Source organism: Puma concolor, chromosome D3 (genome assembly GCF_028749965.1).
Source record: "Puma concolor isolate L17-30 chromosome D3, mPumCon1.1.hap2, whole genome shotgun sequence".
Classification (NCBI taxonomy): domain Eukaryota; kingdom Metazoa; phylum Chordata; class Mammalia; order Carnivora; family Felidae; genus Puma; species Puma concolor.
Window position 1 is genome coordinate 23,809,770 of NC_141678.1, and position 17,008 is coordinate 23,826,777.

General features: G+C 50.9%; 2 protein-coding genes across 6 annotated transcripts in view; one reads left to right on the forward strand and one right to left on the reverse strand.

The window, feature by feature from the left end:
- Positions 1 to 2,759: 2,759 nt before the first annotated feature.
- On the forward strand, positions 2,760 to 5,493 carry CD3H22orf31 (chromosome D3 C22orf31 homolog). Its single transcript, XM_086682162.1, has 3 exons — positions 2,760 to 3,002; positions 3,644 to 4,090; positions 4,987 to 5,493. The coding sequence occupies exons 1-3, from the start codon at positions 3,000 to 3,002 to the stop codon at positions 5,422 to 5,424; spliced, it is 888 nt and encodes a 295-aa protein (XP_086538288.1). The 5' UTR covers positions 2,760 to 2,999; the 3' UTR covers positions 5,425 to 5,493.
- A 523-nt stretch (positions 5,494 to 6,016) lies between these two features.
- ZNRF3 (zinc and ring finger 3) overlaps positions 6,017 to 17,008 on the reverse strand; it is a 159,427-nt gene continuing 148,435 nt past the window's right edge. For 2 of the 5 annotated variants that reach the window (XM_086682157.1, XM_086682161.1), the window contains 5 exons: positions 16,816 to 16,926; positions 15,664 to 15,831; positions 13,683 to 13,785; positions 11,160 to 12,923; positions 9,548 to 10,031 (listed from right to left, as the gene is read on the reverse strand). In XM_086682157.1, the coding sequence (XP_086538283.1) occupies positions 9,826 to 10,031; positions 11,160 to 12,923; positions 13,683 to 13,785; positions 15,664 to 15,831; positions 16,816 to 16,926 (2,352 nt within the window). In that variant the 3' untranslated portion in view covers positions 9,548 to 9,825. The other 3 variants (XM_086682158.1, XM_086682159.1, XM_086682160.1) reach the window with 3 other exon arrangements.

The window sequence follows — 17,008 nt, forward strand, 5'->3', positions numbered from 1 at the left end:
GTCACTTTCCTTAGTTTATCCTCAGGTAACCACTTTCCTTGCCATCTAACGAAGCATGAGATATTCTGGACGACTCCCACAACCGGAGGGAAATGTGGCTCCTGTAACAACACCACTCCTGTGAGGCCGAGGAATCTGACCAAAAAAAATTTTTTTTAATGTTTATTTATTTATTTTGAGAGAGAGAGAGAGAGAGAGAGAGAGAGAGAGAGAGAACGTGAGCAGGGAGGGGCAGAGAGAGAAGGGGAGAGAAAATCCCAGGCAGGCTCCACCCTGTCAGTGGCAGATCCAGCCACGAGACTTGAGCCCACGAACCGTGAGATCATGACCTGAGCTGAAATCAAGAGTCAGATACTTGGGGTGCCTACGTGGATCATTCAGTTGAACGTCCGAGTTGGGCTCAGGTCATGATCTTGTGGTTCTTAGGTTCGAGCCCCACATCGGCAAGCCCTGCCATCTGTGCTGGCAGCTGGAGCCTGCTTTGGATTCTGTCTCCCTCTCTCTCTCCCCCTCCCCTGCTCGCACTCTGTCTCTCTCTCAAAAATAAATAAACATTAAAAAAAAAAATTTAAGAGTAGGACACTTAACCGACTGAGCCACCTAGGCGCCCCAAGAATCTGACAAATGTTTAGCAAAGGTGAATCTTGGGAAAAGAAATGTCATGATGCCCAAGTCGGATCAGAATCATTCCCCACTTCTAGAGGCTCATTGCTTGGCCTCATGAAGGACCCGAGATGAAGTTCATATCAAATGTTGGGCTACGTCACTCAGACAATGAGCAACAGGGGCTCAGGAAAGGGTCAGGTGAGTGAATGGGCCCCAATAATAATATTAATGAGAACATTATTTAATGAGTGCTTCCTATGTGCAAGGAGCCATACCAAGTGCTTCACACACTTTGTCCCATTTCATCCTCACAGTGATCCTGGGGTAGGCACTATTACTATCCCCATTTCACAGATGAGGAAGGTAAGGTTCAGAGATGTGAATTCACTTGCCCATTGAGAGATGGATCTGGGATGTCAACTTGGGCAGACCAACTCCTGAGGCCAGAGAAGGTCTCATGTCACAGGCAGGACTTGAACTGGGCCCAGGGGTAGTATGTTGATGGGCTGACCAGATGAGAGGCAAAGCATCACAGTGATAGCTATGAGTGGTTAAGAGCAAGGATGGTGTAGACCTTGGTTGAGTCCGGCCTTTATTGGTTACTAGCATTGGGATCTGGGGCATGGATCTTGAGCAGCTCGTGCCTCAGTTTCTTCATCTGTAAAGTAGGGATGGCCACAGTGCCCAAACTCATAAGATTGTTGGTAGCATTTCGTGAGATCATGCTTGTGAAGTGCCTAGAACAGTGCCCGACCTATGGCAAGCATTCAATAAATACAAAGCTTACTGACATAGGAGAAATAGCACAGGCCGCATCACCCTCGGTTAGTTCTAAAGAGCCTGGAGGTTACCTACTGGGGAAGAGCCAACGGAAGAGAGTTCCGCTGAAGGCAGAGGAGGCAGAATTTGATGGGAGTTGGAGTGTGTATCAGCTGCTGTCCATGTGAACAGCCCTATGCCAGCAGAAGGAGATTCAGCACGCTCCTCAGAGTCAGAGCACTGTCACTTGGCCATTGAGCAATGGCCTAGGAAAATAAATATAACAGATGAGTATCCGGAAAGAGGAGGTGTGGGAAGGCCAACCTCAAGACGGGGAAGAAGAGCAGAGAAACAGAAGAGCTACTCTTAGAATTCCTTTATTGCCCAACATTTCCCTTCTGTCCCTGCCATGCAGAGCAACGGCAGACAGTAGCCCAAGAGCCAGGATTCACCGGCTTTGAAAGGATGCTTGCCTGCCCAGTCTCCAGCCATTCACAAACGCTTCCCAAAGACAAACCCTTGCCAACACCCTGCTCTAAAACTGACCCACCTCTCGGGAGGTGAGGCCAGGGCTCACCACTGAATGGGCCCCATTGTCCTCCCAAGCGTCTGTGGGTCCAGATGCCTTTGGCCTGGAGGTGGTTCCACCGCGGCCTGCGGTGCGGTCTGCCTGCAGACTTTGATTCACTCCAGGGACAACACTCAGAAAAATGAAACAGGCAACACATGCGATTCCAGGAGCTCCTGCCAGACGCATACTCTGTTTTTCCATCATTTCTCTCCTCCCCCTCAGGAGGGAGCCTCCTTTGGCATTTGGTGTATAAAAACTCAAAATCACCAGCGGGACGAGCACCTGATAAGGAGCGAGGCATTGCCCAACAGTTACCAGGAAGAGGTGTCTTTGTTCCTGTTTCAAGCCCTTGACACCGCTAACAGCTCTAATTACTGAATTTGCTATGGGATGTAAAAGAAAACCACATTCCAGAAACCGTGTAGTCTCCCGGGGAGAGAAATGTAGGGAGAGGTGCCCAGGGTTGCAGGAACGTGTTCTTTCATTTCTGGTCCCTAACCTTGGCAGCTCTTTGGAGAATGTAACAGTACCTTCTTTATGTGCATGGAGAAGGCCACTTTTGCACATGTAAGGATCTATCTCCCTACCTGGATCCACAAATATGGTCTGTGTATTTGACTAAGTTGCGTGCAAAGCATGCTTCTTAAGAACGTTAGGATCTTACTAATTCACCCAAGCCCTTCTGGGAGGGGCAGGGGGTGGGGGGAAAGAGAGCTTCACAAGTTCCTGAGGCTGCAAGCACAACAAAATAGAACTCCTTCCAGCCTAATTTAACTATAAAATCTGATGATGTAACACCCACCCAGATCCACATCACAAACCAAAGTGACATCACAAATACTAGGGACAATGGTTCAAAACTGCCTGCGTGTGAGCCAAAATCCAAACAAACTGCAAATTGCTCATATATGACTGAGGCAGAGAAAGACAGGTGACTAGAAATATTAAAACAAAACAAAGCAAAACAACAACCAAAAAAAGCAAAAGAGAAAAAGGGAAAAGGAAATACATATTTCTTCCCCCTACTAAGCTAGGTAAAATAAAATTTAAGGCAACCGAAACAATGGTAAGGTGATTTTATTTTTTTTACCGATGACGTTTCTTAGAAGGCCAGGTCTCTTTAGATGTGTGCTTCTAATCTATCCAAATTGTTCTCTTGTTCTTGGCTGATCCCAGGAAATGGAGGTCAGCATCATTTACCTTGTGCTTTTGCCTTTATGGAACCCAGTATTTCTTGAGCAGCCTTTCTTGGCCCATGGCGGTCTGGTTAAGAATTATATTTAGGGTTTGGCAGAACTTTACCTGCTGTTCTTTCTGTGTTGCGGCATGGTGGAGGGGTGACTGCAGTTCCTAGAGGAGTGTTGAGTGATCTCATTTCCATTCCTTTCCTGCCACGGTTGCCTAAGCTTTCCAGTAGACAGGAATTGTCTCTGATTCCTTGTAAGTGCTTCCCAAACCTCCACTTCCAGCTTCCAGAACAAGCATTGCTATGTTCTCTGAGAGCCTGAATATCATCGTGACCTTGTTTCTGTACTTGGTACAAAAAGCTTTGGTGAGCAGGAGACCAGATGGATAGAAAGATTTCTAAGAGCTGTGTAGAAGGAATGATGTATAAAAAGATGTTCATACTTTGCCAAAGTGGACCTTCTAGTCTCTGCTTTGGAACTGGTCTTTTTTTAATTCCTTTTTCTCCCTTTGTAATTCTAGCATCCAATCTACGTGAGACGAGACTCCAGCATCCCCACCTATGGGCTCCGTCAGTCCATCCTACTGAACACCAGGCTTCAGGACTGCTATGTGGACTCACCAGCTCTCACCAACATCTGGACGGCCAGAATGTGTGCAAAGCAGAACATCAGGACCCCAGCACCAGGTAGCACCTCTTCTTGGGAAGTTGTAAAGAATCCGTTAATTGCCAGTTCTTTCTCCCTGATTAAGCTGGTGCTCAGGCGACAACTTAAGAATAAGTGTTGCCCAGGACCAAGCAAGTTTGAAGAAAAGCCCCCGAAGGGATTAAAACCCAAGGACAATTCAGCAACAAAAGCCATGCATCGGTGCAGGATAAGAAACTCCATCAGTTCCAAGGGCAAACGGCCAGTGGGGCAGCACTCAGGCTCACCGAGGCCCAGGAGGTCTGCAGGAGGCGTCAACAAGGTACATGGTGGCTGTGGTGGAGGAAATGGGACGGAGTGGGGACAGGGAAACGTAAGCTAGGGAACACTTAATGCTTAAGTGATTTATATAGAATGAAGGAAAATCCTAAAGTTAAAGACAGGGCTGTGGGGGGCGGTGGTGGAGGGTGGAGATGTGGGCAGCAGCATGCTATAGTGGAGAGAGTACCAGATCTGGGCTCATGCTGTTTACACCCTGCCTGGTTCTATGGGAGGATGAAGCGGCTTTCATAAGCACGGGCAGAAGGATCTTGATGCACAGGGAAAACAAGAGTGGGAAAAGCCCGGATACGGGTAGCGCCCTTACGCACACACACCGAACACCAAGAGGTGAGCTGCAGATCTTGCTGTGAACTTCCACCTGGAGAACCTGGCCTCCCAAGAGGTCTATCACTCCATGGGGCCATCAGAGCTCAGACTGCACCCTGGAGCTAAGCTGTCTGGCTTCAGATTCCAGCTCTAACTATAGTTAGAACCGTGGGCTTAGCCTCTCTCTGCCTCTGTCTTCGTCATCTATAAAATGGGGAATAATGGCCCTTCCCCCATAGGGTTTCACGATTAAGCTAATAGAGTGCAAAGGGTAAATGCTTAACATCCTGCATGGCATTCAATAGATGACACGATGGTTATTAACCTTCTGTGTGGCCTTGGACAAACCAATTCCGATTTTCTTGCCTGTCAAACCGTCCCCTGCTGACCTTACAGGGTTATGGCGGAATGCACGCAGTGGCATACATGAAGGAATTCAGTAAACTAGAACACGCTAGACAAATGTTGGTTGTGGCTGTAACCAAGACTCTGGGACACAAATCCCAGATAATTATTCTGAGCTCCCTTCTCAAGTTTTAGCTTTGACTTCTCTGCTTTCTTCCTGGCTAGAGTAAAGAAAGTTCAAAGGAGAAAAAAGTAACAGTCCGCCAAGATCTTGAGAAGAGATATGCCGAACATGTGGCTGCCACCCAAGCATTACCCCGGAACATTGGGACAGCGGCCTGGAAGGGCCAAGCGTTGCTTCCTGAAACCAGACAGAGACAGCAGTTGTCCGAGGACAAGCTGACCATCCACGGCCTCTCCACAGAGGGTTACAGGGCTCTGTACCACTCTGTGGTTGAGCCGATGCTATGGAATCCTTCAGGGACCCCCAAGAGGTACAGCTTGGAGCTGGGCAAGGCCATCAAACAAAAGCTCTGGGAGGCTCTGTACAGCCAGGCCGCCAGTCCTGGAGGTGCTCAGGACCCAGTGCCTGGCAGGAGGCAGCTGGAGGTCCATGAGGAGCCTGTGCCCAAGAAATGGCCCAAGTTAAAGAGAGAGAAATAGAACTGGAGCTCACGGGCTTAGGATATTCTCTGCTAGATGTCTGAAAAATAAACACCACTTTGCACCTTCCACATAATCTCAGAGTGCTTTACAAATTAGTAACTCCCTCCCTGGGACACAAGACAAATGGGTACGAGATTCATTTCATACTGACAGCCCCTCTCCACTCTCATGATGAGGTCATATCGACGGCTAAATGCTTGCCATCTCTTCCCTACAAGCCCCCTTTCCTTAATAGGGGTTTGAGGGGTCTCTCGGTCTTCCAGGTAAGAAAAGGCCAGGCAGAGGAAGTCAACAGTTTATATCCAGCCCATGTTCCTTATTTTAAAAAGGGGACTACTGTTCCCCTCACCCCTCCACACAGTGCTGAGCAGAAAAACTACCATTACCTCAAGGACATAATCCCACACGCTATCAGATGCTCTCTCATGACACCATCACCCCAGCGCCCAACAACCTGAACTCTCTGGTAACAGGACAGGAAATCACACAGGTGCTCACGTGAACAAGTTGAAGTTAAAGGCCCTGCTTCACGTAAACCTCTTCTTGGTGGAATCTGTAGGCCTTTACCCAACAGAGCAATGACAACATGTAACACGTACTTGATAAAATTGTATTTTTTTTTTTTTACAGTCATTTGTACAATTTGTTACAAAACCATAGAAGACTACAACTTGTTTTAAATCATTTTTGGTCGGCAAATATGTAAAATCTGTGTGCAATTATCATGTATTTACAGGGCCTCATGTTAGTCATTTTCAATGATTATGCCAACAATGTCACACTCTCCACATAAGACATGGCTTAAGATAAATATATTAGTAAATAAATATTCTGAGAACATATTTCCATAAATGAAATGTGCTGCTATACATATACAGAATATACATAAGTTGTTTTCTAGCCTTTAAAACATTTAAAAAAATGGTAATGTTGGAGAAGGAGCCCTTAGACCATTTTATTACAAAATCTTTACAGCAAAGTCTTTACAAAATATCTTTTAAGTGCTATGGGAGAAGGTAAAAAAAATTTTTTTTTAAAAATAGTGTCTTGTTAGATCAACACAATAGAGTTTATATAAAGAATAGAAAAAGGTCTGTTTAAAAAATAATACTCTTGATTAGTAATTATTTTTTAGACCTCATTTAAAAAGCATTAGTCATGCATGAGCTTTGAGTAGAAACTAGCAGCACGTAAGGGAGGAGGGTCTGAGCGGTGGGACAGCAGATTGGGCTTTATAAAATGGCTTGGGTTCAACAGAGGCGGGAGAGACTGAGTCAGAGCCAGCATATTGAGGCTGTGTCCTATCACAAAGAGGTACCTTGTTGATCAGAAGACCATTTTTAACTGGTTCCAACACTCTTCAGTTTACATGTCTGTCTGTCCCATATCCAGGGCTGGGCCAGGGGACTTCGGCTTGGGGGGGGGGGGGCGGTTCTCAATGGAAAATGTGATGCTCCCAGTTTCCAAGGCTATATGACCCCAGCACACCACTGAGAGGCCACTGACAAAGGTATTTGTCATTATTATTGGAGTCTTATAACTTCGAAGAAGACATTCCTTTTCATTTGAATGCCTAGGCAATATAGTTGGGTTACCACTACATTCTGGTGACCTCCTTGTCTGGTGGGCCAACACAAATTTAAGACAATGGCTGATACTTAAAGTTTTAACATTTCATTTTCCTGTTTCTACCACCCTGTAAACTATAACAATTAAATGTTTCTTTTTGCCATCTGTAATCATTGCCCTTTCAAATGAAAATCAGACACATTTATGTTAATAAGCCCCGTTGAAGCCACATTATCTACTCATCTATTTATTGCTTAAGGCTGTTGAGGAGTAGTTTTCCCAGCAGGGCTAAAGAAAGCCACTTTGGGGCTATGGTTTCAAAGAGTATGCACTCAAAGGCATTAAAAACAAAACAAAAAACAAAACCACAAACAACAACAAGAAAATCTCAACAATGAGAAGCTGGTTTTTGCAACCCATGTTAGAAGCCATGCCCCCCATCCTTCCCCTAAAACCACGTAATGCAAGCTGTTGTCCCCAGCAGCTGCTACTCCTGGCCCGAGAAATAAAGGCGGCCCGGATCACACGTCAACAGCTTAGGCGCTTCCCACACCCTCGCCAACAGGTGTGCTGGGCATCAGCCCGGGGTGGGGGGAGCAGCCCCCAAGGGACTGTACCTCAGGGACTGGAAGACACATCTCACCATGGTGAGTTCCTAAATGGCAAATGGCTCCATCAGTTGATGTTGGAATTTCTGTCAAAATCTGGCTACAAGTAGGTAAATGTCCTCATCACAGGCTGGGTTAAAAAAAAAAAAAAAAGCAAAAAGGCTTGGGATACAGTGAGACTCTCAGTCAAAACATTCTCATCTGGACTTTGGGCTGACTTCCCCTGAGCCTTACATTACCGATGATGGCAACCCAGGGCGGTCTCTATTTACCCACTAGGAGGGCGGCGGCGGGGGGGGGGGGGGGGGGGGGGGGGGGAGGGGGAGGGGGCTCCCTAGGCTGTGAGGTTCCTATTCTGCAAATGAGCATTTCAGATGACAAATGAATCAAAGTGACCAGAGGAGTTAGTGAACACAAGGGCTAATGTGATTAGTTTCTTCTAAAAAAAACTTTCTTAAGAACAAGAAGTACATTGATTGGACAAAAAGGATGACAATCCCTGATCTGAAATAGCTTTAAATAGATTCTCCCTTTTAAAAGTGGAAACATCTTTAAAAAAAAAGAAATGGTTTGGGTTTTAAAACTCTCCCTTCCTCTTAAAAACAAGAACAGCAAAAGGCTGGAAAAATATACAAAGACCTACCCTTTGGGTCTAAACTATCTGATAGTCTCTTTCTCTGTCTCCTGGAGAATCAATACATAATAGTGCATTAGGTAGAAAGGATAGTAGACATTTGCAGGTGAGATGAGCAATTTCAGCCGTGAGGCAATGGGCTGAAAGACCCCTGAAGCGAGCTTCCAGAGGGAAATGGGATGGGAAACGTATCATTCAAACGGAGCTCGGTGCTGACCCTGTGGGATCCCCAGGAAGGCAGCCCAAGGATGCTGGCTGTGCACCCCCCGCAGGCACGCTCCAGCGCCCTCTGTCCCTTCTCCGGGACACTTTCTGCTCCCTAGACACCAAGGCCGCAAAACTACATTCCTCCCGGGTGTTTGTCCCCACACACCCCTTCGAACCATTTCTGCAGCCAGTAGCAGGAAGCCCAAGTTCAGGATTGTGAACTCTGTCCTTTTACCTAAGACGCTGACCCAAAGGGACAGACTTAGGACACTGGGCTGAACTGTCCCTGTCACCCTGGGGCTTTGTGTAGCAATGGCTTGTCCCAGCTCCTCAGTGCTGCAGACCTTCCGCCCTGTTCCTAGCTGTTTCCATCAGCTGCCTAAAGGTGTGGGCTGGAGAGGCATGGCTTCTGAGAAGACCCGAAACTTTGCACGTTGGGATTTGCCACAAGAAAGAAAGAGGCAGCATTGCATTGTTCCTCAGAGTCTGTACCCATATCAACTAGCTTTACTTCAAGTTTCTGGTTCATTTTCTAAGGCAGGTGTAGCCCTGAGCTTTTCAAAGGCCTGAGCCCCCTCCGGGGAGACAACAGTATCTACACATGATGTGGTTCAATTAATGCAGCAGTGATTTTTTTTTTTTCAGCAAAAGTTGGTGGTTAGGGTTCTTTAAAATATATATTTAAATAACTTTACATTTACATATAATATCTTAAAAAAAAACAAAGCAGAGAACTCAATCCCACACACCTCAGAACCCCAAGCACACACACTTTACAAAACAGAATACCATGTTATCAAAAGAGGCAAAAGACTCAGAGAATTTTGTCTGTTGGTTTGTTAATGGGGGGTGGGGATGGGGGCGGTTTGCCACAGGTGGCTCACATTTTGGGTTGAGAAGGAGGGCTCTCTTTATTACCACTTTTGTGTGTTTGTCAAAGCTAAAAAAAAAATCTTTTTTTTTTTCTTTTTTTTTCTTTCCTGAAGGAAGTCAGAGCTTGGAGTCTCCATATAGTCCCCATTTCCAGAATTCCTTCTGAGCTCAGGCTCCCGTGCCGCCGTCTGCTGGGCAAGATCTCTGTCCTGGGAGAGAGACAGAAAAATCATCAGAGGACAGAACAGGCACTGGAGGCCCTGGGCACAACACACAGGGACCAGGCAAGGGACTTGGGTGCCCGTGCCAGCGTGTGACAGGTTCTCAGGAAGGGACAGCTCCCAACACCGGACAGGCCGTGTTATACAGCAAAGGGCCAAAACACAGCTCCTTTACTGAGAGCTCCTCATGCTGTTGGGGGCACAGGTGCCTCCTAGACAGTCAGTCTCCCTCATCGGGAGGTGTAGAGACTTCTAGAAGTCGTTAGGTAGCATGAAAACACTACATTCAGCACTGTTGCAGGCACTGGGAAGAGTGGAGAAGACCCCCTCCTGGAAGCTTACAGACCTCAGAACCAAGTAACCTCAGACTGTGATGGCCTGGGAAGTGAGCAGAGGGTGTGAGAGTGACCTTGGAGGAGGCTGAGGGTGTGATTCCAGCTGAGATCTGGAGAAGCAGCAGACAAGTTTGGAGGCTGGGATGAACTTGGCTGGCTGGGGCAATAGACAGAGGCTACAGAAGGCTTGAGTAGCCAGGTGGTGAGCAAAGCAGGAGGTGGTCAGAGGGGTGGGCAGGGGGCAGATCAGACAGAATGGGGTGAGGAGTTTACATTTTTTTAATTTAAAGGTAGTGGCGAGGTACTGAAGGGTTTTCCGGTGTAAAGACATATATATTTTTTTTTTTAATTTTTTTTTTCAACGTTTATTTATTTTTGGGACAGAGAGAGACAGAGCATGAACGGGGGAGGGGCAGAGAGAGAGGGAGACACAGAATGGGAAACAGGCTCCAGGCTCTGAGCCATCAGCCCAGAGCCTGACGCAGGGCTCGAACTCACGGACCGCGAGATCGTGACCTGGCTGAAGTCGGACGCTTAACCGACTGCGCCACCCAGGTGCCCCATGACATATATTTTTAAAAAGACCACTGTGGTTCCCATGTAGAACAGAAGGCAAGACCAGCAGGAGACCAGTCAGAAGGCTACTGCCTTGACCGTGGGGAGAGGAAACGGGCCTGCCAGAGATGGCAGGTGCGGGCTGCAGAAGAGATAAACTAGGGATACACTTTGGAAGTGGAACCTGTCCTGTCGTGTTGTAGTATTACTCAAAGGTGCCAGACTGTTTATTAGGGACACAAGACGTTTGGGTACTCTAGAGCAATTTGATGAGGTCTGCTGAGTTGAATGAAAATTCTGGACTTGGATTCTGCATTTTTCTGGGAATTTGATTTTCTGGACAGAGGCAAAACACAAGCCCACGTGGTCCTTGCAGACAGGCTGAGAAGCCCAGGACATTGGAGTGTGGACGGTGGGGTGGGCTCAGGGCCAGTGCCAGGCTTTCAGCCTGAGCATTGGGTGGGGAGCAGGGGAGAAGTGGGGCAGGGCATGCAGAGGGAGGCATTTGGGAGCGCTGCAGTGGACATGACAGGGTGGGATGCTTGTGAGGGTTAGGGAAGAAGGCCTAATGGGTCTGGAACGCAGAGCAAGGGTTGGGGTGGAAATAACACCTGGAAGTCATCAGGTGCAGATGGTGTTTTTAAAGTCAAGGGCACGAAGGAAGTCGCTTAGAAAACAACCTGGAGAAAGAGGACCCCGACTCTGGCCTCCTGTCCTCTCCTATTCTCACCTGCAGCCTCAGTGGCTGTGGCGCTGGACTCCTGAGTGTCCTGGGGGGTACCGGGGAAGCTGGCCCTGGTGGCCTCTGCACCCTCCAGAGGGCAGCCGGGCGAGAGCGGTGCCCTGGCCTGGCAGCAGAGAACCGGCTCTTCTTCCTGGGCTGCTCCCAGGCTTCTGTGGGGCCGCAGGGCATCCGGGCCCAGGGTCCCACCCCAGGGGCTGAGGCCACGGGTCCCTTGGCAGTCTGAGGGCAGGCCTAAGTCACAGTCCACATCCTCCGGAATGATGGGGATGCGCTGGCTCAGGTCCCGGGCCCCTGGGTGGCAGCTGGGCGGGGCCTCCTGGGTGAGCGTGTACTGCACGCTCACGGAGCAGTCCTCAGTGTAGCAGCCGCTGCCCCCTCCGCCACCATGGGCCACCTGCTTCTCTTCATAGAAGCAGCAGGGCAGGCCCTCATATTTCACCCCATCTGTCCTGGCCAAATGGTCTGGGTGAAGACCGTACAGGCCCTGGGAGCTTCCCGGCTGTGACTCCCCACCCGTGGGGCCACAGGCCTCACAGGGCGGGAGACCCAGGAACAGCGTGCTGCCCCCGGCCACTCCTGCACTGGGCTCCAGCGTGACGGGCTGGGGCTCGCAGCAGCAGGCACACGACAGCCCCTCGCGGCCCCCCTTCCAGGTCCTCCTGAGATCCGGGGCAGCCCCGGGAGAAGGCTCGAGCCCCACTTCTGAGGTAGAGCTGGCGGGCCCCCTGTGCTCCAGGGAGGAGTTGCTGCTGTAGTTCATCTCCAGGCTACAGGTGGACAGCTGGTCCCCCGAGGGAGAGGCAGGGCCGGGCCAAGGCTCTCCCCGCCCCGCACCTTGACCGTGGGCTGCTGGGAGCTCCTCTGGAGGCGGGGAGCCCTCAAGGCACACGACAGGCCCCCGGCCTGAGCCACCGGAACCCCCCACGTCGCTGGTGCGACAGGGGCTCCGGCTGCGGTAGATGAAGGGGTCATAGTCGCTGCTGAGGGAGCTGCGGAAGGTCGAGCAGCTCCCGTACACGCCCTGGTTGCTGACCTCGGTGCAATCCACCACAGAGTCGCTGGAGGAGCAGTGGCACTGGCCGGAGCTGCTGCTGCTGCTGCTGCTGTCGCTGCCCGGGCAGTCCGCCAGGTAGCCGCTGCACACTGAGCGGTGGCCGTGGTAGCAGCTGAAGCTGGACGTGCTGCCGCTCTCCAGGTGGGAGGGCGGGGCCATGTGCACCACGGTGGGGAACAGCAGGCCGCCGCCACCGCCGCCGCCGCTCGGGGGGAAGGCGCGGGTCGGGCCCCTGGGAGAGAGGCCCGGGGGAGCCTGGCCCTCCTGCTCTGGGTAGCTAAGGCCCTGGAAGTAGTAGTGTTGGTACATGGTCTCATACTGGGAGAAGCAAGCTGCCTTGGAGAAGCTGCGGCCGCTGAACTTGGGCCTGCGGAAGGGGTGAACTGGTGAGTAGGCCTGGTGCTCCAGGCCGCAGCGGTGAGGGGCCAGGGTGTGGTCCAGGTGCAGGGGCGGGTAGCCGCGGATGTAGGTGGGGGTCTGTGGGGAATAGAGGCTCTGCTCCCCGTGCCGGTCCACAGTCAGCAGCGTGACGGGGTTCCCGTGGGAGTCCATGCTTGTCCTGGTAGGGTAGGCCGGGATGGCATTGGTCCTGTGCACGCGGCCGGGGTAGTGCACCGGCAGGATCACCCTCTGCTGCCGGCTGCGCGCAAGGTTGCTGGTCTCCACACACACAGTGCTCGGGTTTCCCTTTTGTTCTGGGGAGAGGTGAGGAAACAACATCAGCAGGGCTGAGCACATGGGGCTAAAGGGGTAAACAAGGGCAGAGGCTGAAGCAGGAGGCCCGGTCATGTGCCAGTGCGCCCCCTCTCATGCCAATGCCCCCTTCTGGGCCATCAGCAAACCCAGCCACGCTGGCTGGGGCCAGCCCACTTCTCTGTTTGAAGGGTGGTCTCACCGGTAAGGGCCTACCTCCCGCCCGCCTCCCCTCGGTCCTGCCTAACGAAGACACCATGGGGGTTTGCAGACAGCAGCAAAGGTACCAAGATGAAAGGCACTTTCTCTCTTGGAGAAACAGCTCCCTGGAGTCCACCCGGCATTCCGTGCCCCTCATCCGATACCACAGTGATGCAGGAGCAACACTGTGACCCTGCCATCTCACATTCATCTCCTGTGGCCCGGGAACAACCCCCCAGTTCTGGCCATGGGAGCATCATCACTGTCATTTCTGCTAAAGACATTGTGGGCCTAAGGCCTGGAGAGGCCAGATGCTTTGCTCAAGGTCAGGAGGCTGGTTCACGTGAAGAGGCCAAAACGGGAACTCGGGGCAATTCTTCGTGGCAGGCTCTCCTACGGGTTTGGAGGGCTGGTGAACTCTGAAACCCAAGGTCCCCACACTTCCAGGTCCAGAAGGCAGTGCTCGCTCACCAGTCTGCAGCATGTGTCACACTCTTGCTAGGCACTTGGTAGGGACAGTGACTCTTCAGCAACAGTGAGTGGAGGCAGGTGACAATTACCTATGATGTTATGCCGACAGTGGGGGCAGGTGTGGTGCTGCAGCAGCCATGGGTCCACGCACTTCCGGTGAAAGCGGTGAGTACAGGGGATAACCCGCAGCTCCTGGGGAGGGAGAGAGGACACACGGCCTGAAGGCAGGGCACAGGTGGAGGGCTAAATGCTTCTTCCTGAGAAGTCCAGCATGGGCCAGGGAGCCCTGTTCACTGTGCCAGTGCCAGAGGCTTCTTCCTCGCCCATCCCCCCATCTCTAGCTACAGGTAGACTCATTTCCCTGTAGTCAGCACCCATGTCTGTGTTCTAGGGAGAAGCCCCAACCACGGTCCTCACTGTTAAGGAAGGAAGCACACAGAAGCAGGCAGCTTTCTCGTTGCCTGAGGAAGGCACTCATGTTCGTGCCGCCCAAAAGGGGAGACCAAAGCCAAGAGCTTCTGCAGCCTGGGAGTCTGGAGAGAGGGCTAGGTTACCCACCTCCCCCCTACCCCCCACCAAGACCTTTGCATCTCTGGGATGGTGGCTCCCTCCGGGTGCTCCAACTGGGTATGAGTAGAAAGGAAGATGCCCAGGACTTGTAATTGACAGGAGGAGCCACCAAGGGCAATGCCCTCCTGTCCTCTCCTTTGCTGGACCCTGGATACTCACCCGAGGGTACATGGTTTCTAACAAAGCAGCCTATGTGGAGAGGAGGTGATGAGGTTTTCTGAGGCAGAACCACCTCTGGAATTCCTGAGCCAAAGCACCCTCCAAATTTGCTAATGTGACTTTGTTTTTCCATTCCCTGACCGGCTCAACACAATAATATTCAAGCTAATACCTAATGTTGTGCCTGACCTTGGCAAGAGTTCTACCTGCATTTTCTCATGTAACCTTTGTGATCACCTTGACTTCATGTCCGTCTCAGGCTCATGTCTCGAGCACAGCACAGAGAATGAAGTCACTTGCTTGAGATCACAAAGCTAGAACCTGCCCTGGGTCAGGATTAGAACGCAGGCAGTCTGCACCTAAAGACCATTCAAGGCCCTCTTAATCTCAAGGCCTCTGCAAAAACTCCTTTTTTTCATCCAATAGCCTATCTGGGAGCAGAACGCTTTCATTAAAGGGGCATCAAATGTCTGCAACCGATTCTGAAGTGGTTTGCTTCCCCAAATGTGTGTGTTTGTGTGTCTCTGTCTGGAGAGAGATTAGGCAAACACGGCACAGTGTTAACAAAGGGTTATTCTAGGTGAATGATGTACCATTCACTGAAGGACTCCTGCAGCTTTCCTGAAAGTCTGACATTTTCAGGATAAAAAGCTAGAAGAAAAAAGGTAGCCATCACATCTCTTGTCTCCTGAGTAAAAACACCCAGTGTTCCACAGGGCTTTGCAGGAGAGGTTTGCTTTAAGCCATGTCTCAGTTTCCAGAAGAGCAATTCTAAAATTAAGTCAGTACATGTAGGGGGCGCCTGGGGGGCTCAGGCAGTTAACTGTCTGACTCTTGATTTCAGCTCAGGTCACGATCTCGCAGTTTGAGATGGAGCCTCGTGTTGGGCTCCATGCTGGCAGTGCAGAGCCCGCTTGGGATTCTCTCTCTCCCTCTCTCTCTCTGCCTCTTCCCTGCTCTTGTGCGCTCACTCTCTCTCTCAAAAAAAAAAAAAAAAAAAAAGGAAAAAAATTAAAAAATAAAATTATGTCAATACGTGTAAATGTTCTTAACACCAGACATCGTCTGGCCTCGCATATATTTCTGATCAACTTCTGAAATCATGTGGGTGGAAGCTGGGCCCTCTAGCAAGAGAGTGTCTGCGTTGTGACCACCCTCCTCCAGGGGTGAAGAGCGGTTAGACTGTCTCGGGCCACCTCCTCGAGACCTAGGCGTTTAAACCCTCTGCCCCTACAAGGCTGTGGGAAAAGGACACGGGGCTCTGTCCTTTCAGGTCCTGTGCACCTCTACTGACCTGTCCACCCCATCCCCACCCAGGACGGGCCCTGCCTCTGCCATTACCTCTCCGTCGATGTACTTCTCCAGGCAGATGGCGCAGTCGGACGTGGAGCTGCTGCTGAGCGTGTCCAGGGCCCCACAGCTGCCCTCCCGGCGCCCCTTGCTCTTGGAGTTGAACTTTCTGGTTTCCATCTTCTCCAGAGCCTGTACGGCCAGCCTGTTCATGGAATTCTGTGCAGCAGAATGTGGTCTGTGTTAGGGTTCGGGACGGATTTACGGTGGTAGTCGCCCTGAGGGCCATAGCATCTAACACATGGGGACGGGTATAACGCTAGTCCTTTATTACCAGATCAGCACAGGCTTTTGAGAAAGCACTAAAAATTCAGACTGCTGCGGCACAGATTTTCCAGACCCCTGAGGGTCAACGACTTGAACACAGGCTTCACCCAAGTGGCAGTATCAGCAGAGGTATATACTTCAATTGGTTGGCCAACTCTGCAAGACCCTGAGTTATTGACCTGCTCTATACCCAGGGTTCCTCCTCTTTACACTGAAGAAAGTTCTGAGGGCAAATGAGACCATGCACGTGGGTGGTCGCCAAACCCACCCACTTCTAGCCACCCAACTTTGTGAGAAGTCGGTGATCCTCTTGACAGATTGCCTGCCAATGTCCACCGTCTCTCTCCTGAGATGTCACGGTACACGTGGGACAGTCTAGATTCTCGTTTACCCTCTCCATCAAACTTTGCCCCTAAATCCTGCCTTCCTATGAGCACAGTGATGTGCTAGCTGGGGCACAAAGATGGCTACTTTGTTTATCGAGAATCGTCTAGAGAGAGCTTGGAAGATGCAGATCCAGATTCAGCAGGTCTGGGGTGTGGCCTGAGAGTCTGCATTTCTACCAAGCTCCCTGGTGATGCGGACACTGCTGGTCCCCAGATCACAGCTGAGGAGCAGGCTCCAGGGCTCCACATTAACCTTTAGACGTTTCTTGAGACAACTCCCAGCTGGAAGCGTTCCCAAGGCTCAGCCTTTATGGTTCTGGCCCTTTGGGAACAGAGAAGACATAGAGTGATAAGCTTTGCTCTTGCTTTTCTCTATCTTTATGGCTTGTAGGCCCCTGGGAACCGGCTGCACAGCTCAGGCCCCCACCCTCGTTTTCACTAGTGACAGGGTGGTGGGGATCTGTGCTCGCCGGCTGCTCGGACGTATTACCTGACTGCGCCGCTGCTTCAGCTTGATTTTGACAAGGAGGATGAGGCAGACCAAGGAGACCACGACAAAGAACGCCAAGAAAATCCCCATGTCGAAGTACTCGGTGGGTTGCTGGAACAGAACACAAGACACGATGAGTCACGCTGGTCTCTTCGGCCTGGGGATCGGCACATGGCCCGTGTCAGCGCTAGTC